Raw genomic sequence first — 26,560 nt, 5'->3', positions numbered from 1 at the left:
GACCTATGCCGGATGTGTCGAGTTATCGTAGATTTTTTGGATTATAATTATTAAAATCCAACAAATTTAGAGCTATGAAATTTCTTGCAATTTATTTTACCTCCCCATTACTGAAGTTCTGGTAAAACAATATTGTAGTGGAACATGTATTTCAAAATACTGTTCACTAAAGCAACGCCATGAGCACAGTCAGGGGCGGTCCTTGCTTGAATGGCATCTTGGACAAAGACCCCCCTCAGTCACCCCCTAACATTTGAGGCTCACTTTTACACATGTACTATTATTGTATTATATTGACTTAATTGCAAAGATTCACAAGAGACCTGATTTCACATAAAACCTATAATTTATTAATTTCAGTTAAAATGTCCACATTTTAAAACACCTCTATAGAAAAGACATGTGGCTTCAGAACATCAGGTGTACATGAATGTATTGCTTTGTGGTTCACTTTTCTTTTTTGCCTGACCATTTGAAACAAATAAATAAAAAGTACATAGGCATAAATTTACACATATTACATAAGTACAAAGCCTTCAACATGCCCTCCCTTGGATTGTGTTTACTCTTTTGGATCATGCAAACAGGTTTCTAACAATGGTGCTTTAAGGGAAACGAATTGTCACACTGAGGAGACCTTCCTTCTCCCTTCACAGAATTGAATGCCTCCAGGAGAGGACCATCATCTCTAGTGTAGCTCCTCTGGCGTCCTCGGGTGGCGACAATAAAATGTTTCAGCGCCTCTCAGAATGCCAGGTCCATAGTAATCGTCATTACTAGTCGAACAAATTTGACATAAAAGTAGAACGTGTTACGAGTGAGACAAAACTAGGTGACTATTACTGACAGAATCTAATGAACGGACACTTCACAACTATAAAGAGTGTGCAATTGTCAACTGTTGCACAGTATTGCCTAACTCGTACTCTCCTACTAGTATGCCAAAGGTGGAGGGCTAAACTAGTATATGGACCTTCAGAACTGAACTTTTGAGCATAACAGTTGTCCACACTAGCAATCCATAAATAAACAGGGTATTAGGGAATAACTAATAGCACAATGTAACTGCATTTTAACACATCACGTGGAGTGTGTGTTTGTAAAGAATTACATCAACTACCTCCGCAAGCTCTTTCTAAGTTTACAGTCAGCGAAACACAACAGCAAAGAATGCTAAAGGTATCTTCCCAAGTCATTGTGTCCCAAATAATGCTGGATGGTTTTATCTACAGTTGAATGTGAACAAAAATTATATTTGCAACACGACCCTTTGAGTGTATCCTTGAGAAGACCTAACAACTTGTTCCAGGTTATTTTTCAACTTTGGAAAGTGTCTTCGAATTGTTTTTGGCATTAAAATTTGTTTGACATCCATTTGACTTGCTATGAAAATACAAATATCCAAAACGCATACAAAACATTATCTTTACATATTGGTGATAATACATGCTTTATGTTTTCAATCAGACATTTCAGGTACAGTAATACAATCTAGTGAGGTCCAATGCACAGCATAAAAAGTCTACACCCCCCTCTTCAAATACAAAGTTTTATAATTAATAAACATAAATATTTCACATTCAAAATCATGTTAAATGGTGTTGGCTGCGTGCCGACTCATTTAACATGGGTTTAATTGTAATTGGTTAATACTCAAGCGAGCCACATACCTGGTCATAAGAGGGTGTGCACACTTGCGCAAATGCATTATCTCAATTGTCAAAAATAAAGAGCACTTAACATTTGAATAGGCGTGTGTAGACCTTCTACCGACTGTAATAGCAGTTTCAAAAATTCAGTCTCCATCAGGATTAATTTGTTCAATTTTGATCAACAGTCAAATTATTTATTCAAGCATTGCTGTAGAAATGCACCAATTTTAAATCTTTTGGTAACCTAGTTTGGCAACACAAGAAGAAAACCACATTGGATGTGCGATAAACATCTTTTTAAACCAGTTTGACAGTGGAGTTGGAACAAGCATTATTAGCAGAGGCAGTAAAACATTTGATACAATTATTGAACGTATTGCTTATCAGGCATCTACTTTCTAAAATGTTGCGCTGACGAACAACAAAAACAGGTCCCTCTGAAATTGCAACAGTGTCAAAAATGATCCTATGTGGGTCAATCTGAACCGAGTAAACCTATTTGACGGAGCAATCTGCACCTCGACGATAACAAAGAAGTTATTTGCTAAGGTTGTTTCCATAGCAATATCAGGCGAGGTGAGAGGCCTCTCAATCAAGCTTGTTGAATTGCGAGATGAGTCATACTTGCTTCAAAAGGAATACAATGATCTAATTAAGAGAAAAATAGATTTTGTAGTGTTTTGGTGCCACAGGGGACTCCGTGTGACATTTGACAGAAATGATGTATAGGTCCATATGTGCAGGTAATGATGTTGTCAAGTCTATCTATTCATACGTAGAACCTAGTTCGGTGAGAAAAGTGCATGACGCATGCATGGAAACAAGTAAAGCCCATAATTGCACAAACAATAGTTGTCGCGCATTTAGGAGAACTTGTGGTTTAAGTCAGTCAGTGCGTTTAAATGTCTTCCTGTACGCTATTAAAGTGGCACTCCCTGCGTTAACGGTTTAACACGTTTCAGTGGCCAAAGGTCAAAATGTGGAGGTATGTTTGATGAATGCTTCAACACTGACTTGTCTCTTGCACGAGAAACGACAAAAATAAACATCTGCGCAAAACACACTAGCAGCCGTGACAAGATCCTGAACAAACATGTAACCTTGTCGATATCCTAAAATATGAAGGTGACATCGCAAATTATGGTCGCAAACACATGAAAGTCTTCAATAGGCTTTTTTTTTTTTTTTTTTTGTAACTGAAATGACGAGGCCATCGAGTCGCCGTTGACCTACTGATGCAACAGCACAAAAAAAAAAACATTCCACCTGGTTGACAGGCTCATAAATAACCAAATGCTCATCACAAATAAATGTCATATTTAGTCCAATAGATACTGTACAGCGTAATTACATCCTTCTCTTGTGGGTCAACTTGGCACCTCTACTGGTGGTTAGTTACTGTGCATGTGTGAGTGTGTGACGTTTGCTGTACAGCGTCCTTGAATGTCACACACATATCAGTGCTTGCCTTATCGCAACAGTGCCGTGCTACTTCTCTGTGTCCGTGAAGGGGGGACTAAGCCCGCGGTTCTAGTTTGTGGGAGAGCTCAAAGAGCGTCTGCTGATTGTCAATGATGTGCAGGTAGTGAACGCTCGCCCTCAACTCTGCGCTGTCCACGCCGATCACCTCATTGCCTGCCGCACAGATGAACACATCCATGAAAGGGGCTTTGTCACAAAATATCAAATGTTATCTTTAGTGGAGGACTGGAACAGATTAATGTCATTTTTATTCATTTCAATGGGGAAAGATGATTTGAGAAAACCATTGTTAGAGTCATAAAAGGCATGCACAGATGAGTTCAGATCTAATGAACCAAACTTTTTCTCCTCACCTGTTTGGTCGCTTTGGCAGTGTCGAATCATTCGAACGGTGTCTGCAATCATATGCTGTCGGTATAGAGAAAGATGTCGGTGTCTAACTTTTTAAACTTCAATTTACAGCAGTCGCGTGTATACAACATGCAGAGGCAGTTTGTAGAAGACACGTAAGGAAACTCACCAACTTCTCAAAGTTCACCAGGTTGTCATGGAAGGTCTTATTGCCCTCGTGGATAAAGGTGATATCTAGAGGAGCAGATTAAAAGTGAATTTCAGTTATTTATTACAACTATTTAATAAATGTGATTAATAAATGATTACCTTTCAAGAGTAGGGGCATAAAAGGGATCTTTGGAGGTTTCATTCTCTTAAAAGCTTCTCTGTAGGCTTTGTGGTTAAGAGACGGATCCTGGAAGAGGAGAAGCACAAATAAAAATGAGATGACAATCGAATCCAGACTGAATAACAAGAGCGTTTTGTCCTCACTGTGATCAGCTCCAACTCCGCGAAAAGCTTCTTGAACTTCCCGGGACATTTCTTCCAAAACAAAACGACAACAAATGAGATTGCAAATACAAAGCAAGAGTGCAAATCCATCCTCACCTCCCAGGTTTGGTTGAGTCGACTCACGGCCGCCGTATTGAGGCCCATGATGATGGCGAAAGCGGAGTTCAAATTCCTTTGAGCTTTGCAACTAGCATAACACACAAAACATTTCAACACGGTTCCAAAACCATTCTCGCTTATCAAGATTGTGCGTCCTTACTGAGCTGCGATCTTAATGAACTTTTTGAGCAGCTGCACTCTCTTGTTGAGCGACGTGCACATGAGGACTTCAGACATGACCCACTGCTGGACCTCGTTGCAGCGCTGCAGCAAGACGGAGAGCGCGGCGGTGTGGCACCCGCCGGGAACGCGCCTCAGGGTGTAGTAGACCAGCTCTTGCTGCGTGACCACACATTAGCTTAGTCAGCAAAATGTCGTGAATGGCAATTGTTGCAGGTGTTGATAGAAGGTGTCCAACAAACCGGTTTTATACCTCGTGGATAGACTTGAAGAGGGTCCAGTCCAGGTGTGTGAGAGCCGCGGCCACGTCCCACGTGTTGATCCCCAAAAGGCGTACAGGCCTCCGACTGAGCTCGGCGCTGTCCGTTAAAGAAGGCTGCAAACGGGAAAGGACGATTGTGTTGAGTGTATCTGTATGAAAGTCAAACATGATGAATTTTTTGCCGTACCAAGATCTCAGCCAGATCTCTGCGACAGACGACAAGCTTGCCCTGCGGGGTCAGAGACTCTGAATACACACAGTCGCTGGGCTGTAACATCCTGCGCTCTGCAGACACAAACACAATCAGAGACAATTTCAACAATCGGTGTAGGGATTTTCGGCACTCTGCCTGTTTACCTCCAGTGTGGGAGACCACAGCAAGCACCATGTCCTCTTCTGACCTGTCCATCTTCAGTCTCACGATTCTTAGCAGCTCGTGGGCCTCCAGCGAGGGATGCGTGTGGACGCTCAGGTAGGAATCGGTGCTTACGTAAACGCAGCAAATAACTGGAAGATGCACGACAAAGAGACGTTTTTAATGTTTTTCCCCCCAAAAAAAGAAGCAAAGTGACTTTTACCTTCTCTTATCTCACATTGTGGACTGCGAAGTTGCAAACAGTTTTCCTTCAAACTCAACTGCTGGTGCATTTGTTTGCTCTGAAAGCAAAAACGACAAGTCAACTTCTGCGACTCAAAGTCGTGACGGCTAAGATGTTTTAATTTTTTTTATTCTACTTATTGAACGGCACTCCTCTTACCTTTTGGTTTGGTGGACAGTCATCCACTGTGCTGGAATCAAACATGCAAGCAGTGAGGAGGGGATGAATCACGCAACTAATACGAGCAATTGCACTTACTGTCTACGACGCAGAAGCTTCTGGAACTCTTTGAGGTCTTTCTCAAGCGTCGGGAACTCGTACAGATCTTCTAGGACACACCTGTAAAGAGTCTAACAGAGCAAGAGTGTTCATTCTGACTGATTTATGAAAAGAGTTACAACATAAATAATATGGTCAATTGGTATTCATGAATAATATTAACCAATTTAAGGTGTTACAAAATAGCCCCGCCTGTCATTGTCATTGACTCACCATCGCCTCCCATTCTAGAGTTTCATTTCTCTGTTACTAGGCAACTATCGCCTTGGTTGCACACTATACGCGATTATACCCATGCCAACCCTCGCACTTTGGTTTCCATAGCAACACAGCGATGAAGCCGCCAGGTTACATCGGGACAAATAGTGTTATTTGGCAAGTCACAATGAACGTGGCGTTATTCACAGACGGGATGACGGTGTTCATGGCGTGCGTCTGTCAGATTGTCGAACGTGAAATATTCAGTGTGTACCTTCATGAAACCCCGAACATGCTCCTCCTCCTTGAGGAAGTCCTTGTAGAGACGGCTCCAGTGTGACACCAACTGCAGAACCTTGCGCTTCCTGAAGAGGGTATCCTTGCCCTCCTCCTGGCCCCTGCTGCGTGCACTGCTATAGGTGAGGACAGGAGTCAAGGTGACAACATCCCATGTGTGCCCAGATGTGGCCGATTTTGTGTGCATTTGCATTGAAGGATATTGTCCCAGAAGAGCCTGACAGAGGTCAGAGGTGGACATGAAGACCAGGTAGGTTAACAGGAAGTCATCCAACAGCATTTCTGAAGCAGGACAAACACCTCATTAGCCACATTTTGGGATTATGCTCTTTGAAGGGTTATCATGCATCACATTATTAAACTCAGTTTTGATTGACACCTTTGGTTGATCAATTTGTTCTACTCTACCAAATCACCCAAACGGAACTTGTCCCACACATGCTTTTCTGATTTATGGCTACAGGTACATACTCCGATTCAATTCACAAACGTGTACAAACAAATTCTAAGAGCACGCAGCCAAGGGAAATATGTCAGAGCGAGGAGATTATCACGGCTCATCACATTTTAAGAGCTAATTACTTTGGCTCTCTGGTCTGTTTCGGAGGCTTGGTTTTGAGAGCACGTGTATATATATGGACCTGGAGGAGTAAAAGATTCAATTGCAATATTTTGTGGCTGAGAGAAATTGTGCTCCCTTAAGAACGGATACAGTATGTAGTGAGTCATTCCTGGCAGCGCTGTGCTCGGGGAGTCTACGTCAGAATATTCGTTCGACCCAAATATCGTCAGGCAGAGCGAAGGAATCATTTATAAACGACAGAGCAGAAGCCTTTCTATCAATAAGTCATGTCTTTATATTCATGCCCCTTTCACAACGTGTCCGAAGTGCGTTTATGTTCATTGTCCATCTGCCATCCAGCGAGTTCTCGAGCATTTGGCCAAAACATCAATATTTATGACTGTTTGTCAATTATTTGGGATTTCTATTCTGGGTCTTTTCTGCATAAGTCAGAAAAAAGGATGATACTGCCTTTATCTCCAATGTAAGCGATTTCCCCCCTCTTGGTCCCTCCATGCTGAAAAAAAAAAAAATCACTGCCCCGTAGCTATCTAACTAAAACGATCTCTCAGTTGTGACTATTCTCTTGCTATGTTTGCCCTTTGTACACTCTTTGGGATGATAAATATCAATTTCCTTCCCCAACATATACCCTCTACATTTGCCTGCTGGCACACAAAGTCAAACACACAAACAGCACGCAGAAGAATAACTCATCCAGCTCCGACCTTGGGGCACTTTATTTTCCCGTGAGAGGCAGAGGAAAGAGTGCCTGCGTGCTGAACTAATCACACTAATCCGAGGGTGTTGTTTGAGCGTGCGCTATTATGCGCATACATGTGGATGGGTTGCTCCCGCCGTAAAAGCGTGTCCCAGCCTGTTCAAAATACCGTACTGCAGAGGTTGCATACAATGGGACGCTGATCTTCTGAATTCCTCCAAAAGGTGTTCAGTGACCTTCCATTTCTTTAAGATCCCATGTTGTAATCCAGCAGTTATTTCCGGTATTGTGCATATCATAAAGCATTGCGACGGCAGCGCAGGGTTGTTGCTAAGCAACAGTAAATGAAAAAAAAAAAAAAAGAATATGTTTCTCAGACATATGCAATCATTGAAGGGTCATGGTTCGAGTCCCGCCGCGGGCAAATTGAAATCTGACTAACTCAAGTCCACAACCCCAATTACTGCCATGATGCCATTGGGCAAGACACGGAATAGTTAATCGAGTTAATTGATGCAGAAAAAATATGAAAAAGATTATTAATAGAGCAGTGTGTACCAGAAACGTACACAGTGAAAGTTTAATATCTGCTCTGGGATCAAAATGGACTTTCGGCTTGCACAATATTTGATTATTTATTTATTTTTATTATCAAAATGAATAGTACTCACTGAAAGATCAACCTTAGTATCATTGCACCTCCAACTTATGATAAGACTCTAAATGGTGTTGCAATCAACAGATTTGCAATGCAGTGATGGTGGTGATGATCAATGATGTCATTGAAGATGGCATCACCGCAACCTTTGTAACAGTGCCTTGCAATGCTAAAATGCATCACAGATCAAAACTACCATCACGCCGCACCGCTGGCCTTGACAACCTGAGTGCAGAAAAAGAAAACGCCGACAGCACATATACAACCAGCGCGCGCGCACACGTAAAACGTTCGGGCTGATCCGCTTCGCAAAATGTCGAAAGAAGATAAGAAAAACTTTAATTTTGTCAATCGGGACAAATTTCTGACGGAAATGTTCCTGAAAGCAGAGAAGGCGGTCAAACCGCATACGACGTTCCAGGTCAATCCGTTCAAGAAAACGTACATCATTCCAGACACACCCACCAACATGGACCCAACAATAGTGATGGCCAAAGTTAAGCAGAACAGTTCGGCAGCTGCGGCCAGAGTCAACAAAGGAACGGACTCGAAGACCAAGAAGGAAGATCTGTGGGATCCTGAAGCGGAAGAAGCTCGTCAAATATTGCTCAACAACAAGCGCATGAAAGAAGGCCTCGATGAACAAATGAAAGAGAGGCAGAGGCTTAAAGATGAAGAGAATCGTCTGAAGAAGGAAGAACAAAACATGATCAGGTGCCTGGGAGAATTATACGAGCAGGAGCTGTCAGAGTGTGAGCAGAGTAAGGCCGAGGCCAAAAAGAGATTATTTAAAGAAATACAAGATGATATTGCGGATTTTCGGCAGTTCCAACAAATAGAGGCGCACAGAGAAAGATGGAAAACAAACGAATCACACAAATACAACTCGACTTACTCCACACTTACTGGAAAAGAAAAATGACCAAGAAAACGTTCCCAAAGGGCGGTCGGAGTAAGAATATGTAACCGGGATGAAGGCGCAACTCTCCAGTGGCTTCCGAGGAGAACGTGCAGTAGTTAAATTCAAATATATTTGTTCGACGGCAGTGGCGGAAGCGGCGCGAAGCCGCTTTACCTCAAGAAAAACAAGATGCGACTGGATGGACTTCAAAAACAAGTCACCCAGCAAAATGGACCTAACAGGAGACTTGAACGTGAGCAACTAGTATGTACTTGATGTATTAAATAATTAAGTTTGCATCTTTATATTAGGGTTAGCATATCTTTATGCTTGTTTTAGCATAAAGATATGCGCCAGCTTTTCTTGCATTGGTAGCGGACACACAAGTCAATATTCTGATGTTTGTTTATTCTTCCCAGCTGTTTTTGCTAACTGCCTTACTAAACGATCTTCTGTCTAAAATTGCAGTTTTTTTTCCACCAGCTTGTTTGGCTTGACGAACGTCTACTTCAGAGATTGTGGTCTTGTCCCTCATCGGGCCCTGTTTTTTTTTTTTTTCAAACAGTTTTGCGCCGGCAATGTCTGCAATCCCCCGAGGGAGTCGTTTCACAATCGCCATTGGAACCTCTTGAATATTTCTGTCTACAGGCGCTGACATGGCTGAATGACTGCGAATGAGCACCAGAATGTGGTGTGAGTGTTAAATACTACAGCCGCACACAAACACGCACTCGGGGCGGGTGGCTGGGTTGTTCCAACTTGTTGCCTGTCATCCAAGATTGCCAGCGATGAATGGCAAGCTTGCTATTTATTGTTCTTAAAAAGACTCATTTTCAAACTCACCGCTCTCGGTGCTCTCAGGGGTCCCTCTTTGGTCATCTAATCGCAGGTCACTTAGCAGATGCTCCAAGATTTTCAGCGGCGTTCCGGACACCACCACATATCTGTAAGATGAAGACCGATAAGAATCCTCCTCGCTGGAACACGAACTCCAACGCCCGTTCCGGTCATTCTCGTCTTCATCGATATAACGAAAATCGGGGACGTCGAATGCGCGGGCAACGTCGCCGTCATTTTCGGTGGATTCCTCGTCGTCTTCGCTGTCTTCTTCGTCAAAGTCTTCCTCTGCCTTGGCAAGAGTCGCTTGAGTGGAAGTCATCCTCATGACTGGGCATTTAAATTTGGAGCTCTGCTGTGGGGGAAATTCCTGCTGGCCATGTGCCTTTGTCATCTACAAGGGTTCCTCTGAGAGCAACACGAGACAATTGGGCGGGAACTGTTGCTAAACACACACCCACCCACTTACTAAGACGTTGACAACACTCCCTGACTTGTGCTTTCAGTCACAGACGGAACAAAAGAAAATTTACTAAAACCTACAAAGCTTCACTTCGATAAATATGTCAATGACACACGGAGGGAGGTAAATACACACCTTTTGTCTTCTTCTCTGGACCCGCCCCCCGACGACGTAGGCGAGGGCCGTTCCGATGGCGACGTCAGTGACGATGTCACCCTTTGCAGCACCAAAACGTCCCGTCCTCGCTCCTTCAGACAAACCCGGCCGACCACCTCCTAAAAACACCCCCCAAAAAAAATAACAACCATAAAATGCTTGTATAGTCTTGCTCAGATTTTGCTTCTCCAATTTATCTTCTGGATCCCTCAGGGCAAATGTTGGATGACAGTTGATTGAAACATAAAACCGCAACGCGGCTGGCACCAGATGACACCTTCAGCGACGATAAAAGCGAGTACAACAGCATGTGGACAAAAGAGGCATAACAAACAGGTGGAGCGAACGGATCAAAAGACGTCAGGAGCAGAAGAAGAGATCAAGAAGCATTGTCTCTTCTCCAGCTGCTCTCTGCGCATCGGCAGCCCCGAGGGGCCTGAGAGACAATTACAACTGAGTCAATCTGCTCCAAAGTGTCCAATTTCATAGTTACTTGCATTTACAAAAGTTGAGCTCTTGATTTTGCTTTTCACAATCACATCACGATCACTGGGGGGAAAAAAAAAATCAGGATTATGTAAGTGGTATGATTATAAATACATGAACAAGACTGGTGGGAATGCGCTGTTACATTGTAAATAAACGAGCAAATTGTTGCTATATCCGATGAGACGTTTAGACATCCAAGAACAACAGACGCCATCCCAAGAATGGCGAACATGCACACAAAAACACAAGATCAAAAGCAAGTGTGCAAAGCTTAAAGTGGTCATGCTGTGTGTATGAATCTCACAAGAAAACACACCCAAATGATTAGAGGGGCGCCAGATAAGAAAACAAATTTAGCCCAAGAGTGTATGGAAGGCAGAGAAAGTAAAAAAAGAAATAAAATACACAGTAGGAAGTTGAAAGGCTGTGTGTGAGGGGTTATGGCGTGTTATGTAATACGGATTAAAGGAAAGGGAATGGAAAGTCGCACAAAAAAAAAACAGTGGAGAAGAAAAGAGCACTTAAATTATCATCGGATCTTTTATGACTACTCAAACGTGCCATCGTCACTTTTAATGATCGAGTAGAAATTCAAAATGGTTGTTCTTTCGGAACAGGAAAGCTGGCACGTCATTTGTTCTCAGCTAACAGGTGTGTCGCTCCGCCTTTTCCTTCCATCCCTTCCTTCAATTCTCCCATCTGCACGTCCTTCACTCTACTCTCCCCCACCCTTCCTCACTGTCTCCTTTTGTGAGTGCCCGAAAGTCATTTTCTCTTTCCTCTCCTCAGTGGGTTCAAGCCAGGTCCCCCCCCCGCAACGCTCCAGAGATTTGGATTTGCGAGACGAGACGGCGTGCACCTGCTATGTCGCGCACGGGGTCACGCACACTCAATATATGTGGACGTACTGTGCAGAGGAAAGGCGGGCCTCATGGAAAGTCCGAAAGGAAACGCGTTGCGGTCCCGGCCAATTCATGCCAATATGTGTGTGCGTGCGGAGTCATATCTGTGTTGTGATAGCTCGAGGGCTAAATTCCTGGAAATGATGGATAGGAAAATGAAAACCCAATACGGGTAGGCAGTTCCCACACATGCCTCGGCTACGAGCGACGAGAGGCGCCGTCGGACTCGACTGTACTAAGTTAATGTCCGGTGAATAGAAGGCAGTGATGCGCCGCAATCCACAACACAGACACGTGAATCATATTACTATGGCAACAGACCGTACTGGTTCACCGGGGCTCGTCCGTCACGGAAAAAGAAAGTAAAATCGAGTCACCATGACAACCTGGTGAAAGCAAAGCAGCCAAGGTTGTTTTTGAGTGCTGCACAACTCGCTCATCATTGCTGAGATTCTCTTCCAGCCCCTTTGATGTCTCGGCTCTTATTTCATTAATATTTCAAAATATAGTCTCCCTGTATATGTGCCTCAACTTCTGCATTTGTCCTATTCAGGAGGCGGCTTTCCATAGCCCAGGCAAATGTGCGGCGCCTTGCTCAAGGGCACAATAGCCCTGAGTGCCAAAACCAGTCAAGCATACACCGCCAATATTTGCTAAACCCTTCCGACAGGTTCCTTTTTTGATGGCACATTTTGCACTTAGATGATATAATAATGAAATCATGAGGCTTGGCTGATGTGACATGTGGCAGATGTCAGAAGCGTACGTCTTTATACAGGGTGTGAGCAGACTTCCTTTCGCTTCATGTCTTGCCCTCGGGTAATCGGAATTAGTTGGCGCACGGCTTCATTAACCTCCTCCTCCTCATTATGTGAGCGCACAGTGCAGCTAACACGGCACCAGTGGTGCATGAATACACACGACACGTGTAAGCTAATACTGTATGGACTGTCGTGTGAAGCATTAATTCACACTAACATTGACATGAGCCGGTCAAGTGTTGGTTAGGACTCACCGCTTGGTTCCTGTCAGGTAACCGGTAGTTGTGGTTCTGCAGAAGCCTGCAGCCATCCTTGGCCAGACGCTGAACGGCCTCCAAGCCCAGTCGGCTGGTCAGCTCCTCACGGCCGCACACAGAGCCGCCGCCGTTGCCGCCGTTGCCGCCGCCGCCTCGCAGAGCACACACGCCGCCCAGCTGCAATACGGGAGGCATGAACATGTATCTCAAGCCACAGTCCCAAGACATGATGGAAAGAGTCACAGTTTGCTTGCGGAATGGACGTTCAGTGCAAAACTGCAAAGTTGGGTCTGATCCAGAAGTATGTGATAACTTTCACTAAGCCCATTTAAGGGAAAATGGAAAAGAAGTAATCCAGGAACTCTTTATCTACGTCTCTAAAGCCTCATTATTCCAAATGCTATTCATTCTACATTATAATCGGTAATTCCCTCTATCTGTTGCATTTCTCCTTTTGTCTCCATGTCAGCAGATCTGGCGCAGCCAGAGTGAGTGCGAGTGATTATCAGACTAAGTGGGCGGGAGTGTGTGTGTGTGTGTGTGTAGGAAGAGTGTGTGCTGGCTTGTGCGTCCTTCTCGTCTAATCGGGATTTTAAATGTGTTAGCTTTGCTAAATTAAAAGCAAAGTGCAAAATTATCAATATGTTGTTGTTGTTTAAAAAAAGAACTTTGGATGGAAAAAGTATGCAGAGGAAACGAAAGCATAAATGATTATAAATGTGTGTGTGTGCTCCCTAATGTGTCTTATCATCACAAGTATCAGATAGAATACTGTATTTATTTTTCTAGGGAAAGAACGGATGTGATATTTAATTTCCTTAAGAGTTAAGTAACCACTTCCCATGTGCTTATAGTGGAGGCTTAACATGGTGGCATCACTCCCACACATTCTGTTTACTAGGAAAACACCCCCTACCACAGTTCATCTGGAGGAAGGCCTGATAACACACACATGCGCACACACACACACACACACACACAATGTTTGTTTGCATTGTGGTGTCACACTGTTTCTCCTTATGTGTTGATACATTTGTGAAAACATAGCACAAGGGAATTAAGTTACAAGCATCCACCCTTTTGTACTCTTGTATTGACTCTAATGAAGACCGGCTAGAAAATAGATGGGCTGATTTACCGGGCTGGACTCCACGCTCGGTGAGTGGACGTCCTGCTGGCTCGTCTCCGGCATGTCAGAGTCCTGCTCTGATACTGCAAACGATCAGATACAGGAAACAACTTTTTTTTTTAATGCAATGCCATGTTGTAGGAAAATACACTCGTACTGAATTTACTCACAAGCTTTGCGCGTCTTCCGGGCAAGAGCAGCAGCCAACTCATTTTGAACCTAATGGAAATGGCGAGAGAGAGAAAATTGAAGTGTGTAATAGTGCACTGGACTCATTTAGCAATACACACACATTTATTGACTTACTGTAGAAGTGAGCCTTTCGAGTGCTCTCATCTGGAGGATCTCACTGCAGACATCCCGGTTTCCCTCAGAGTCCTCTTCTGACCTTGGAGAGACATAAAAACAGATTCACTTGTTTAACTGTATAGAATTCTGATCCAAATATTGACCACCACAAAAAAAAAAACGGTATATTGCTAATTTAATAAAATAGCATTTCTGGCAGGTTGAGTTTTCGGTCTGTGTTATGAAATGGAGACTTGAGTGTTGAGCTCGAGTCTTGAAAAGCAGCATTTCCAACAGTCTCTCGCAGATGTGAGCACACCCACAGAACAAATTTGCATATCATTTTGATATCAACAGATCCCAGTGGAACGAGCAATTGTTATGGAGGAAGAAGGATCAGGCTGTGCTGCGCGTGCGTGCATGTGTGGAACGGAAGCAAATTGCTGGATAAGCTTTCGTATCAAAGTACACGTATGTGCTCATAACTCACCAAAGCAAAAAATGCTCAGGCTTCAGTGGAAGAAAAGAAACGGACCGTATTAATGTGAACATTTGGAGATCACAAGTAAACATGTAGCTCTTTTCGGGTTTTAGTAATAGTCTTTATTTTTTTTGCTCTCAAGGGTCTGCCTCTTGTAACGCCTCCATGTTTGTCATAAAAGACTCCGCAAGGTGTATTCGGCCACGAACGGTCAACATCGCCGTGGCATCATTAGATTTACCCGTACGCAGTCCTCGGAGGAAAAAGTGTGGACAACTCCGCCTCGGGGTATTTGTATAATTCATCCACAGTGATAGAACGCGTGATGACTGCAGCGGGAACAAGATTAAACATATTTTGAGAAATAATTTAGTGTTGCCGTAAATAATCCAATGGGTTATAATTAACACCGTCACAACAGCACGTCTCCTTTAAGAAAAAAAAAGAAAGTCCAGTAGCAAATTTTCATTCCACCACTTTAACCGAGACAGACGGAGGACACGGAGCAGTAGGGGGTGAGCTCGGTGGAGGGACGGCAGATGCCAGCAGAGCAAAAATGCAGCAATCAAAGAGAAACGGCAGTCAAAAGCGCCAGACCGAATGAGGACGTCGAGTACATAATCGCATCTGTACCGAGGATCTGCCCACATTATTTGGGCCGATAGTTAGGATAAAAGGAGTATGGACTTTTATTATGGTCCTTTGTTTAAGCAACCTACAAGGCCAGAGGAAAACTGGATATAAACAAGAGTTGCAAATTAGCCTATTGGCTGATTTTGGTGCCACCTGCTGGGCAACTTGGTAATAATGCATGACTTAAGTGAGTTGAGGAGCTTCACTTGATCAAAAGTAGCGGAAATTCATTTTTAAATTCAAGTTTAACTGTACACGCTCAGAAGTACCTTTTCAGATGAAGAAAAAAAAAAACAAAAAAAGCTGACATGGAGTGGTGTTTTTAAATGCCACACACACTACATTTGCTCATTTATCTGAGTGACAGATTGAGTTCAGTGGCAGCCTCAGCAGGAATCCCGGAACACACCGGAAAGGCAAAGCAAAGAACTTTAGCTGACACCCGCTCGATGTGGAGGGGTGTCACACCGAGGATTTACAACTCTAAAAAGGGATTTGGATTCGTGCTGGAATTAGAAAAAGATATTGGAGAACGCGTGAGGGATGTTGCCGTGTGTCGGGCAGGATATCCACAAAATTTTCATTTACGTAACACGATTTTTGTTAAGACTTACGGGCTGCTGGGTCCGTCTCCGGAGCGAAACTGAACGTAGGGCGCAAGTTGTAGGAGGAGCCTAACAGCCTCCGGCCAATCCCCTTCATTGGCACGAAACTCACAGGAGCTCGAGTCGCACTCCTCAAAACTGAACTGGTAGTAAGTGTTGGAGTCCGAGAAGACGACTCGCTGGTCCACTGGCAAGACGACACGGAGTCATTTCGATCATTGAAACAATACATAACAATATTCTTGTTATGTGCAGATGGTATAATTTCGGGTATACCGGACAGGAGGACGCCCAGCTCCAGCAGCACCTGCCAGACGCGCACAGCGGTGGTCCGACAACGCACGTACACACATTGCTCACACAGCCACTGCACCAGCTCCACGCCCACATAACTGCGCCTGTCAGATACACCAACGTTCAATTTGTGCACACAAACACAAAAAAAAATACGTGCATGCTGGAAAAAGTGATCTTCGTATTATTTTTTGCCGACTGCTTGGGGCAAAATCCTTAAAGCGACATAAAAAAAAAGTGTACCGTATGATTCTGGCCAAGTGTATCTTGTCTTTAGCTGGGTATGGTCCATGGGAAAGGAAACCATTTCTCACAGCACGGCCAGCGCAGGGAAAACTCTGGGAGCATGACTGAGACACATGCAAAAACACAAAATTGAAAAGATTTCATATGTAATCAAAGGCTAACAAAACGTCAGTAAATGCCAGACAAAAAAAAAGAGCACGAAAACATAAAACATTTGAAATTTGGTGAAAAATCTCATCAGTTCCTGCTCAAATTGAACCCTTGGAGAAAACAGGATGTTTACTTTAGCTACGCATAGCAGGGCTTAAAAGCTTTCTTGTCGCTGTAAAACAGAATCCCCGATACCGCTTGACGCAGCCGAGCGATGTCTGGATTGAGTCAAAGTCAAACAGGCGGATGTCACACGACGCTCGGCTGCAGTGTTGCCATTGCTATCGGAACAAACCGTTGTTTATTGATTAGCAATGCTCAATCAATATGTCTGTAAAAGGACTCACCTTGCAGGTCATTGTGTTGCTGCAATTTGTGAAAATGGCCTAGAATGAAGCCCAAGGTGAAAATGAGCACTGAGCTCATCTGTATTGAGGCCAAACAAACCTCATGACATCATCGCTGTGTGTATGTGTGTGTGTAAATCCTCACCTTATTTACCGTCGGCCCAGCACTTGGTCCGGGGATTGTGTCAGGTGATTGCTGTTCAAAAACGAAACAAACACACACGCTGCTATGAGATGTTACGCACGTGCAAACTGAGTAAACACAACTCCAATTTGAGAAAGACCAGTTTTTCAAACCCCAACAGATTAGTCATAGTGGTTACAATTAAATAACCTCAACAACCGCCTCGTTTGTGATTCACTACTCAAGACGGCAGCTTTTATTTTGTGTGTGTGCGTAAGATGACTATCTGACCTAAAATCAAGGAAATATGACACTCTTTTACTCTCTGACCAATACAATTCTTAATATGTATCACCATCACACCATGTTGTAAAGCTCTGGGCACACCCACGATACCAGGAAATAGGATCTTAATCTTTAGGGATTATTATGGTGGCAACTGAGTCTATTGGCACACTGAAATGAAAATCCGGTCATAAAACTGGATTGAAAAGTCATACAATGGCATCAAGGATGCACAACTGACAATAAATAGAAAAAAAATTCCAATTTGATCACTCCACATAGATATAAAAAAAAAAGTCAATGAATATACATGACACGGATATGAGCGTGACAGACGGAGAGGGAGTGAAGTGAGCTGAGGAGGGATGGTTATAATTGTGTTCATTAAAAAGAGAACATGATGGAGACAGAGAGAAGAGGGACCAATGTACCCGTTAACACTAGAAGAGACGAGGAAGTCGAAAACATCACAGCGGTGACTTCGCATCCACTTTGCCGATCAGAGATTTGATTTTCTGCAGTGATGAGAGCAGACTGAGAGACTCTCACATCCTCCTCGCTCTATTTTATCCCTCCATCTCTTTGTCTCATGACTGGTGAGCGACAAGCGTTCCCAAAGTCTGCTTTTTTTTTTTTACAGTAGTACACACTCAGGCTTTTGTATTGGCGCTTTGATTCGTTCTTCTCCCCCCCCCCAAAAAACATACGCCTCCATCACGGGGGCCGCACATTTGTTGTCGGCGGAGAAGAGAGATGAGGGCTATAAAGTGAGAGCACATGCTGACACGCTTATCTGTGCGATGACTTCAAAGTGTGTCTGGGCCAGCCAAAGAAAAGAGCGCGGCAGCAGAGCGTGAGGTCATTATCTACGAGGAATGGATGGCGCTCAGATTAGATTGCAGACAAAGGACGCACACACACGCAGACGTTCACACTGCTGTTGACAGATCGATCACACGTAAGAAAATCAAAATGGAGACATCAGAGTGATGATTCAAGATTCAAGAGTTTTTATTCGCCATGTTTGAGCGTGCCAAACAAGGAATTGGATGAATAGGAAGAACGTTGTTAACCAAGCCAGAGCTTGTCGTTTGGGTTTAGGGATCATATGCTCGCATCCACATTATTATATTTTTCATACACTTAATGTATTAATAATGGGTCGTTGTGCAGTTTGGCCTGACGATGACGAGAAATTAAATGTGACACTTGACCTGGGAAATCAAGTGTGCTCATCAGTCAAGTTGGTCAGAGCACGATAACGGCAAGTTAGCCGGCAACTAGGTTAAGTGTTACCTTCATTATTTTCTATCTGAAGTCCACAAGGGTCCAATAAATGATCATTAGAAGAGGTCAAGATGGAGATCACTGTACTCCCCTAGGTGATGCTGAAAGACGATCAATGATTTTAATAGCTTTACTTTAATAGGGTGAGGAAAAACTGGAAGGAAAAATGTTAAAAAAAAAAAAAAGGGGGGGGAACGTTTTGCCTTCTTTTATTTTCTGTTAAAAAGGTCAAGAAACAGCAGCAAATCAATTACTTGAATAATTATCTACTGTACAGGATTGCACATCTATACAGTAGGTCAACCACGATTAAAAAATAATCCAGTGAAGATGCGCCTGCAGCAAGATTTATGAGCCTCAGTGATGATTTTATCACGTCATTTTAACTGTCATGCGTGGGCAGCGAATGATGAATGGATGTTGTGTTTTTCTTCACACATGCTCGAAGATGAATTCATTGACACTTTAATTGAATCGACATATATGTGCTACACACATGATCATTTGTGTGTGCAATAGAACCTGAAGGTGGTTGCCTTGACTACCAGAGTGCGAAGGTATGGTGGTGTCTTAACAGCAATTCGAATCATTATGGACCAAAGCGCATACATGCACACTTCCCCCTGCGACGGTCACGCTTGGGACAAGTCGTGACGTGGGTACTAAAGCAGCCTCATCCACGCATAATTTGAGTTGGAACGTGCAAGCATCAAACGCGGAAGGAGCTGCACGATCCGAGATACTCACGCTTTTCTTCCGCAGGTGCAGCCCGTGTTTTAGTAGTCCCGGCAGGTCCCGGATTTTGTGCTTGAGCTGAGCTTGGTCCCGCGCGCTCCGGTTCCAGCGCAAACCCGCGAGCAGGCCGTCCTCTGCGGGCTCCGAGTCGTCCATGACGGCTGGCCGGACGCGAGCGTGTGTCCTCGTGTAGCTCCTCAACAGGCGCACCGTCGTCGCCGGTGGCAGTTCGCCATTTCCCTCCCCTCCCGGTCTCCTCCTTCCTACCTTTCGCCTCAAGCCGAGCTGCGGCGTGCCGTGCAGCTGCAACGGTTGAAGGGTCGCGCGCACGTTTAACGAGACACTTCACTTGTTCTGCAGCACGGCGCACCTCAGGTTAGCGAGCAGCGTGACTAGGCGTGCGCGTGATTGTGATTTGGGGGGGGCGTCACTATTCATTTGGATGTCATTGCAATTTTGCCTCATATCATTCTCTGCATAAATAATATTATTTTTCAGTGGGAGGCTTTGCACATTGATTGCATTCTGCATATTTTGGTCACTTTCCAATTTTGGTGGATGCTAGTCTATGGGAAGTACTTTTCAGTTTGCACTTTGGTCTTTTATGTTTTCCATTCATGTTTATTGTGCTCTTTTATGTTTAGGATGACAGTAGTGCAAAGAAGAAGCAGCTCCTCTTTCACCCTCTCAACACGGCAGTCATTCTTCACTGAAGATAAAGAATATATGTCCATGAGGCGTTATTATGAAGACAAATAAAATGTTTTCATTGTGCCAAGTTAACAAAATGCTTAGATTTAGTGTGAGTACTTTAGCCCCATTTCCAAAGGTAAACAAAGGTCGTGTTATCTGTGTGTGTGTGTGAATGGTTGGGGGGAGGGGGGGGGGGCTGCTATACATTCCAGTTTAACCTGAAGCAGACGGCAGGTGAGCTGAAACATGAGACAACTGTTTGGTCTAGTTCATACGCGGCGGCTACCTGTCTTTTAAAGATGACATATTGTGCATTTTGTTTTCCCACAATGAACAATAAAATGCTTAACTGGGCATTTTGTTGAAGTAGTAGAGAGTGCATTTGCGAGCTGCTGCAGGGCCGGAACTGGTTAGACGGCCGGGGGGGGGGGGGGGGGGGGGGGGTTACACACAGGCACACTTTCTCTCAATGAATTTGACTCTTGCTTTGGGCCTTCGCCACAGATTGAAGAGGAAAAAAAGTCCAAGTGAACATGGTAAGGAAGAGAACTTGAAAATGCGGATGACGTGACATGCTGTGCAGAGTTCACCACTGGTGCACTTGTATAACTCAGACGTCAACTCGACGTTTCTCTAATCTGGGATAATTAGCCTGTTGCAGAGAGACAGATGCCAACATCAGAGATGCCAACACTGTACAGTATTGCAATATTTGGTGGAGTAAATAAAAAAATCTATGTTCAAAACATGTTTTTTTTCCCAAAGCCTCCAGTGTATTAGAGGCAAGCTTTTTAAGGCATTATCTAACTATGGAAATATACATATACTGCAATTCATACATAATTATATATATTATGTATGAGGATGAGATCTAAAGATGCCCCATAATAAGACCGCAAAGGCCTATTCCTTTCTTTGAACAAAACGCAAGCATTTTCACAGGCCTTCCTTCTAATGTTGTCTTTACTAGATTGCCGAGAAGAAAAACATGCCCCCCTCTCCCTCCTGCCCCCCGACTGCGGAGAGTGACGAAATAAACTGCTGCTGTTTGGTGGGCCCGTGGGATTCTTCTGAGACCCGCCACCGGTACTTGTGCATACAGAGCACCAGATGCACACACAGCAAATAAAGCTGATAATAGATGATCCTAGCATAATACCTGCTAGGAGGAAAAGGGAGGATGGATTATCGCGGGAAGAGGAAGGAAGGGGATGGGGAACACAAGGAACATGAGGGACAAGCAGGGAGCGAGAGTGAAGCAATTACTCCAGGAGTTGCGAAAGCCTTTCATCCCCAAACTGTCACTACGCACACACCAATACAGTATGTATGCAGTCCCATTATTTTTTTCTCTCTCCCCCAAGCCTGTGTCCTGCATACAAACTCAACATCTGCACACACACATGGTCAGACGTCTTACTTTATCACACACGACTCAGAGAACGCTCTTCAAACAAATGCACTGTTGATTAAATATTGAAGAGTGCCCGCCTGAGCTTAACTGAGCCAAGATACAATTCCTCTTATGGATTTCAACATCCACAGAAGAGAAATAGGTTAGAGAGAGCTGAAATCAGCAGGCCAGCAAAAAATATATCAACACAAACCGCATACTCACATGAAAGCGTTATATTAACATTTTCCAAGATGGCTGCAAACTACCTTACTGATGTGCACACTCAGATATGAAGTAGATGACCTGTGACCTTCTTAACTCATGAGGAAAAGCAGTCTAGAATGGAACAAGGTTGCTTTCTTTAGATACATCACTGATCCAACACTGCCATCTAGCGTTATCAGTCAGGTTGGAGGCTGCTCCTGTGGTGAGTGGACAGGCGGCCACAAGAGGGCGACATAAGCACACGGCGACGTCTTTTAAATGCGTTCTCGTCTAACAATTGGACGATAAAACCACGTAAAACATTAAATATACACAAATAGCAGCAAAATGCTTCAATCTCTGACAGATTTGCATAATTATAAAGCCCATCAGACGATGGATGTCGATTTTTAAAGGTGGTGATCAGCCAGAGAGGCGATCACCACCTGTATCAGCTACAGATTTGTTTTTTTTTATTATTTGACTTGTGATGAGTGAAATAATTATCGAGGTGAATTTACAGTGAGGGTGAGATATAATTACTGAGAAACTTAGCTCATTCTTTCATTCAATTACACATTTGATGGACTTCAGCTCCAAAAGAATAAATTGGTGAAGCAACACATGTAGATAGATAACAATACTCCTCGGCAAATATTCTTTATCCTCTATGAGGAGTGACACAAATACACAGGATTGACATATAACACAAGTTTCCAATGAGCTAAATGAGAACCTTCTATGAAAATCAAAACTATCCAGACTTCCTTTTGGGTCTTTTTCATTGATGATGAAAGGCTAGAATGAGGAACAGTCACATTGAGATTCCATTTAGTCAAATCAGCCCGGCAAAGCATGATGAAACAATAATGTGACAGTGACACTAGATTTCGTTGGAATTAGGGGAGGAATCTGAAAGTAATGACGACAAGGAAAGGGAAGTCTGGCCTGATGTGTAAGGCTACACGTAGTGATACAGATAACGTGTTAGCAAAATTAGTATGACGTGATATATTCTCACGCACTGTGTGATATTCAATACATGTGTGAATATTCTCAAACATTTGAGCACCTCCAAAAAATACTTCAGAAGTGCGTATTAAACAGGTCAGTCTCCAAAAACTTGGTCCTTAGTCTGGTCCTTAAAGTACAGTAGCTTCTAATGTATGACTCACATTACAGTCGAGAAAATGTGGCTATTATTCTTTTTAAATGAGTGATTAAACTCTGAGAGGAAGATTGCAACTAATTACAATGAAGGTTGTCTCATGTTTTTCCATTTCATTATTTTGTATTGAGAAATAAACATTTACAGCGATATAAGGTAAATCAAATGTATTTTTAAAAGCAGGTTAAATGTAAAAATTAGATGAAAAAAAATATTCAGAAGTACTTTTGGAAATATTAACTAAAAAACTGATGAGAACTAAAGTGCGGGGGGGCCACAACAAAAAGGTGTAATATCGGTTTCACCAGTGCATAATTGAAACCGGAAGGTATTAGGAAATCCCTGCGGTCAGTAGAATATATAACGGCTGTGCAATGAGAAGTCAAGACATGTTCCACGAGAGCAGGCGGTCAAGGCAAGAGTAATCTCGACGCAACATGCCCAACATGTGTAAGTCGGTGATGAACGTTTCCTGAATTTTCTTCCTCTTTTGCCATTCATTCATGATTTTCTTGTGCTTCCACATTAGACACGCAAATTCTCGCGGTGGGCTTGCTGGCTTTTCTAGTACTGCGAGCCAATGGAGCTCCGTTGACAGAAGCGACCACCGTCTTGCCATTAAGCGACACCTCAAGTGAGGAGGAAACGGCGCCCTCTGACCTGCTGACCTCTGCTCATGTTTGGGACTCGGTTCTGGGTACCGCTAAAGAACACCAGAAAGCTGTAAGTGGAAATTCAGAAAGCACCTTCACTGTCTTCTTCTGGCTGTAAAACGTATCTGACTTGTGACTAATTTCAATTTCAGTTTGATGATGAATTCCAAAACAATGTCAAGTTTCATTTACTGGAGCACTACAAAGCACCTCAGTTTCCAGCAAACTGCCCCAGCTCCAACTTTAGCAAGGTAAGAACCAGAAATGAAAAACCACCAGTGGTGGGAGAAAATACAGACACTGACACTTTCCATAATTGTTTTGCTAGCATCGGCTTGACTTTTATGCGTAGATTGAATAGATATTTGTTTTTTAACTGACCTAAATATTTTTTTTTCTCTCGTCTCCAGGAGGCTTGCCTGCACAGACTGGCCCAAGGTCTGTCCACTTACATGATTCTTCTCAAGCACGTGGAGAAGGAATATCCCGGCAGTAGAATTCTGTCTGAGGCCAAACACTACTCTGAACTCCTGCTCTACAATATCAAACAAAAGGTTGGCCAGTGTGACAATTTAGGGATAGAAAATGAATTTTGCTGTTACTATAATACCTATTTTGACATTGTGTTGCTTATTCTTGTCCGGCAGATGAAAAAACCAGAAGAGGTCACAGGCCTGAGTAGCAATGAGGAAGAGAGCCTATTGAGGTCACTGTACCACCCCGATGCTTTCCACAGAAAGATGACGGCGCACAACATCCTGCGGAAGCTCTACATCTTCATTGTTGACGGCAAGAGGGCGCTGAGCCGCAAAGAACGGCGAAGGGGAAAACTTGCCAAGGTCGCCATGTTTAGTTTATTGCGCTAGTCACGTCCGCCACTGAAGCCCGTCGGAAAAGTTGGGCAAAACATGAAGTGAATTAAGGAAGTTCTTGTATCTGCACTGACGTGTCGTAACCCACTGACGGATTGATGATGTATTTGTTTTTGCATGACGCACTGAGGTTTTTTTTTTTATTCTGTAGATAACATATTTATTGCTCACTCAAAAAAGGCATTGTGAGTCTAAGACCTTATTTATTGCAAACAGTAATATGAATTATTTAAAGAGGATATTTATTACATGTTGTTTTTATACTTGAAGGCATGGTAATTATATTTATTATTTATTTTAAACTGAATGTATTTTTAAAACATGAATAAAACTATATTTGCTTACTTATGAATTGAATTGCTTGATTTATAACACTTTGGCAGGTGTCTTTTGAGAATTTCACTTATTAGATTGAACTACTGAAATCTTTTTTTCATGAGATTCAAATACATTGTATATATATTTGCAAAACTGAACTATAGTAAGGACACTTATGGGCTTTACTGTCAGACATTTATTGACAAAAACATGGAACAGACTTCAAGAGAGTGTCGTAACAATAACAAATAAATATCTCAGACCAAATTGACACTTCATATACTGACATTGACTTTCAGAGCAAAATGTGGCCAACTAAATGTTCAATGCATGATGGTCGTCGTGGTCTTCGGGTGGAGGTTGTTGATGCAGGTGCACGTCATCCTTCTTCAACCCCAAAGTAAACTGAAACGAAGCAAAAACAGGCAACGATACATATGTCATTGTTGTTTTTGATTTAATCTGCCATTTTTTTAAGGTTCTCTTTCTACATATTATTTACCAAACACAAGCGATACATTAACTGTATTACAATAATAATCTATTATACATAAATGGACTATACATAAATAGGTTATGCTTATGCTACAATAAAGGTAAATGAACCATGAGTTAATACAAAAAAGGGCAGTAGCTCAATTACAACTTAGAAAACAGTTTGACTGAAATGGTAGTCATTCAATAAATAAATAAATATACGTATGTTTTCCTTTTCAAATTGCAGCCTTTGCGGTTTTGAAAATTGCAGTTCAAAAGTCAAAGTCTGCTTTATTGTCAATCACTTCACACGCCAAGACGCACAAAGAAATCGAAACAGTTGATCACATTGCAACGTCGATTTGAATCCCATTAATCTCTCAGTTTTAATGCACAGACAGACATGAGAGAAAACGCTGACACAGAAGCAGTGGATGACGCAAATCAGTGTTGCCACTTGTCAGCAGTTCACTCGAATGATGCCAACAATTCAGTGGTATCTTTCCACACGCACGCATTGCAACACATTGCGGGCATTTGCCCTTTGATACCAGTTTAACAGTCAACGCTCATCATCAAATATTTATTTGGTATGAGATTCGTTAATTTTGGGGGGGAAATGTTTTAAATGTGTTCAAGTCATACCCCAAGACTGAAGGCTCCGGCATTCCTGGATCTGCTCCTCGTTTGAAGCCTGTTAAATGAAACACAAGAAAATTATTAGAACAAATAAACATGGGGTAGATATAATAAGTACGAGTGGCATTTGAAGAACTTTTATTTTGGCCTTGAGACAGCATCAGTCAGGTTCTAAAAAAATATCTGAGTCGAGCAGGAAATTTGTTTCCCACCCTTCCATTCAGTGATTTATTTATTAGCAGTGAGAAAACACCACAATTGTGCAACCCTTCAAGCAATTACATCTCTAAACTGTCCAAATGAGGGGAATTGCTAAGTGAACTTGGAAGTAACAAAGTGATGACATAGGTTTCCGATGTGACAATTGGAAAGTTTTCGACCGGATGAGGAGTCACAACGAGAACGTTTGAACTTCCCAGTCAGTAAACGAAAACACACGTTTAACATCGACTACAAACGCGGACAGTCAAAATCAGGTTAAGGGTGAACACGCTAATGCTAACTAGCTGCAACCAGCGGGTTTTAAAGCAACTAACTTATTTCACGCCTTTTATACTGACCCAAGTACAGCACTGTTGGAATAAATCCCCATCGGATGACGAATTGTCCACACTGGAACAGTTGCTGCAGCCGCTGTTTAGTCTCTTTACTTAATTTTGCCATTTTTTGCTGTACGCTGCAGCGTGAGTGCAACCAAGGACACGGAAGCGGAAATGAGCCATGACAGAAACGAACAGGACGTCTAAGCTTCGTGTCGCCGTCTTGTGGATGGAAGAGGTAACTGCGTGTTTTTACTGTACAGTATTTCAGTACATTTTCTATTTAGTATTTCTGTATCTAAACAAAGAAATAAACTACCAAGACGTTACATGTTGAGTTAATTACATTTTTTTGCATTAATAGTTATAGTAGTTTCCAGTCAGCAAAGACAAATT

At 42.9% G+C, this 26,560-nt stretch overlaps 3 protein-coding genes across 4 annotated transcripts; 1 reads left to right on the top strand and 2 right to left on the bottom strand.

The window, feature by feature from the left end:
* Nucleotides 1–327: 327 nt before the first annotated feature.
* Nucleotides 328–19,545, bottom strand: rapgef5a (Rap guanine nucleotide exchange factor (GEF) 5a). Of its 2 annotated transcripts, XM_037264313.1 has the most exons (26): nt 19,218–19,545; nt 16,920–16,970; nt 16,275–16,381; nt 16,014–16,135; nt 15,747–15,924; nt 14,037–14,118; nt 13,901–13,949; nt 13,740–13,813; nt 12,599–12,778; nt 10,172–10,311; nt 9,580–9,680; nt 6,098–6,176; nt 5,872–6,016; nt 5,379–5,470; nt 5,280–5,310; nt 5,100–5,178; nt 4,879–5,028; nt 4,709–4,806; nt 4,513–4,635; nt 4,240–4,418; nt 4,077–4,167; nt 3,960–4,010; nt 3,795–3,882; nt 3,655–3,719; nt 3,488–3,542; nt 328–3,287 (listed from the first exon to the last, which is right to left on the bottom strand). In XM_037264313.1, the coding sequence occupies exons 1-26, from the start codon at nt 19,359–19,361 to the stop codon at nt 3,169–3,171; spliced, it is 2,673 nt and encodes an 890-aa protein (XP_037120208.1). In that variant the 5' UTR covers nt 19,362–19,545; the 3' UTR covers nt 328–3,168. The 2 variants fall into 2 exon arrangements, with proteins under 2 accessions (XP_037120208.1, XP_037120209.1); XM_037264314.1 differs by lacking the exons at nt 16,920–16,970; nt 19,218–19,545 and adding an exon at nt 16,775–16,881.
* Nucleotides 19,546–23,042: 3,497 nt separating this feature from the next.
* On the top strand, nt 23,043–24,535 carry LOC119130585 (interleukin-6-like). The gene is made up of 5 exons (XM_037264429.1): nt 23,043–23,116; nt 23,196–23,389; nt 23,472–23,570; nt 23,730–23,873; nt 23,967–24,535. The coding sequence occupies exons 1-5, from the start codon at nt 23,104–23,106 to the stop codon at nt 24,183–24,185; spliced, it is 669 nt and encodes a 222-aa protein (XP_037120324.1). The 5' UTR covers nt 23,043–23,103; the 3' UTR covers nt 24,186–24,535.
* Nucleotides 24,487–26,365, bottom strand: tomm7 (translocase of outer mitochondrial membrane 7 homolog (yeast)). Its single transcript, XM_037264430.1, has 3 exons — nt 26,186–26,365; nt 25,632–25,680; nt 24,487–24,914 (listed from the first exon to the last, which is right to left on the bottom strand). Exons 1-3 carry the CDS (start codon nt 26,286–26,288, stop codon nt 24,899–24,901), a joined length of 168 nt encoding a protein of 55 aa, XP_037120325.1. The 5' UTR covers nt 26,289–26,365; the 3' UTR covers nt 24,487–24,898.
* Between the last annotated feature and the right edge of the window lie 195 nt (nt 26,366–26,560).

Source organism: Syngnathus acus, chromosome 11 (genome assembly GCF_901709675.1).
Source record: "Syngnathus acus chromosome 11, fSynAcu1.2, whole genome shotgun sequence".
NCBI lineage: Eukaryota > Metazoa > Chordata > Actinopteri > Syngnathiformes > Syngnathidae > Syngnathus > Syngnathus acus.
This window is presented reverse-complemented; position numbering and strand designations above follow the sequence as displayed.

What these genes read in the sequence shown, in the direction of transcription:
- rapgef5a (XM_037264313.1), bottom strand. Translation starts at nt 19,361, where the DNA reads ATGGACGACTCGGAGCCCGCAGAGGACGGCCTGCTCGCGGGTTTGCGC. An exon ending in ATGTTCGGGGTTTCATGAAG is followed by an intron (nt 5,471 to 5,871) that starts GTACACACTGAA and finishes TTGCTCTGTTAG; the next exon opens with ACTCTTTACAGGTGTGTCCT. An exon ending in AAGCTTCTGCGTCGTAGACA is followed by an intron (nt 5,311 to 5,378) that starts GTAAGTGCAATT and finishes GTTTGATTCCAG; the next exon opens with CACAGTGGATGACTGTCCAC.
- LOC119130585 (XM_037264429.1), top strand. An exon ending in CTAAAGAACACCAGAAAGCT is followed by an intron (nt 23,390 to 23,471) that starts GTAAGTGGAAAT and finishes TTTCAATTTCAG; the next exon opens with TTTGATGATGAATTCCAAAA. An exon ending in CCAGCTCCAACTTTAGCAAG is followed by an intron (nt 23,571 to 23,729) that starts GTAAGAACCAGA and finishes TCTCGTCTCCAG; the next exon opens with GAGGCTTGCCTGCACAGACT.
- tomm7 (XM_037264430.1), bottom strand. Translation starts at nt 26,288, where the DNA reads ATGGCAAAATTAAGTAAAGAGACTAAACAGCGGCTGCAGCAACTGTTC. An exon ending in TCCAACAGTGCTGTACTTGG is followed by an intron (nt 25,681 to 26,185) that starts GTCAGTATAAAA and finishes TTCATTTAACAG; the next exon opens with GCTTCAAACGAGGAGCAGAT.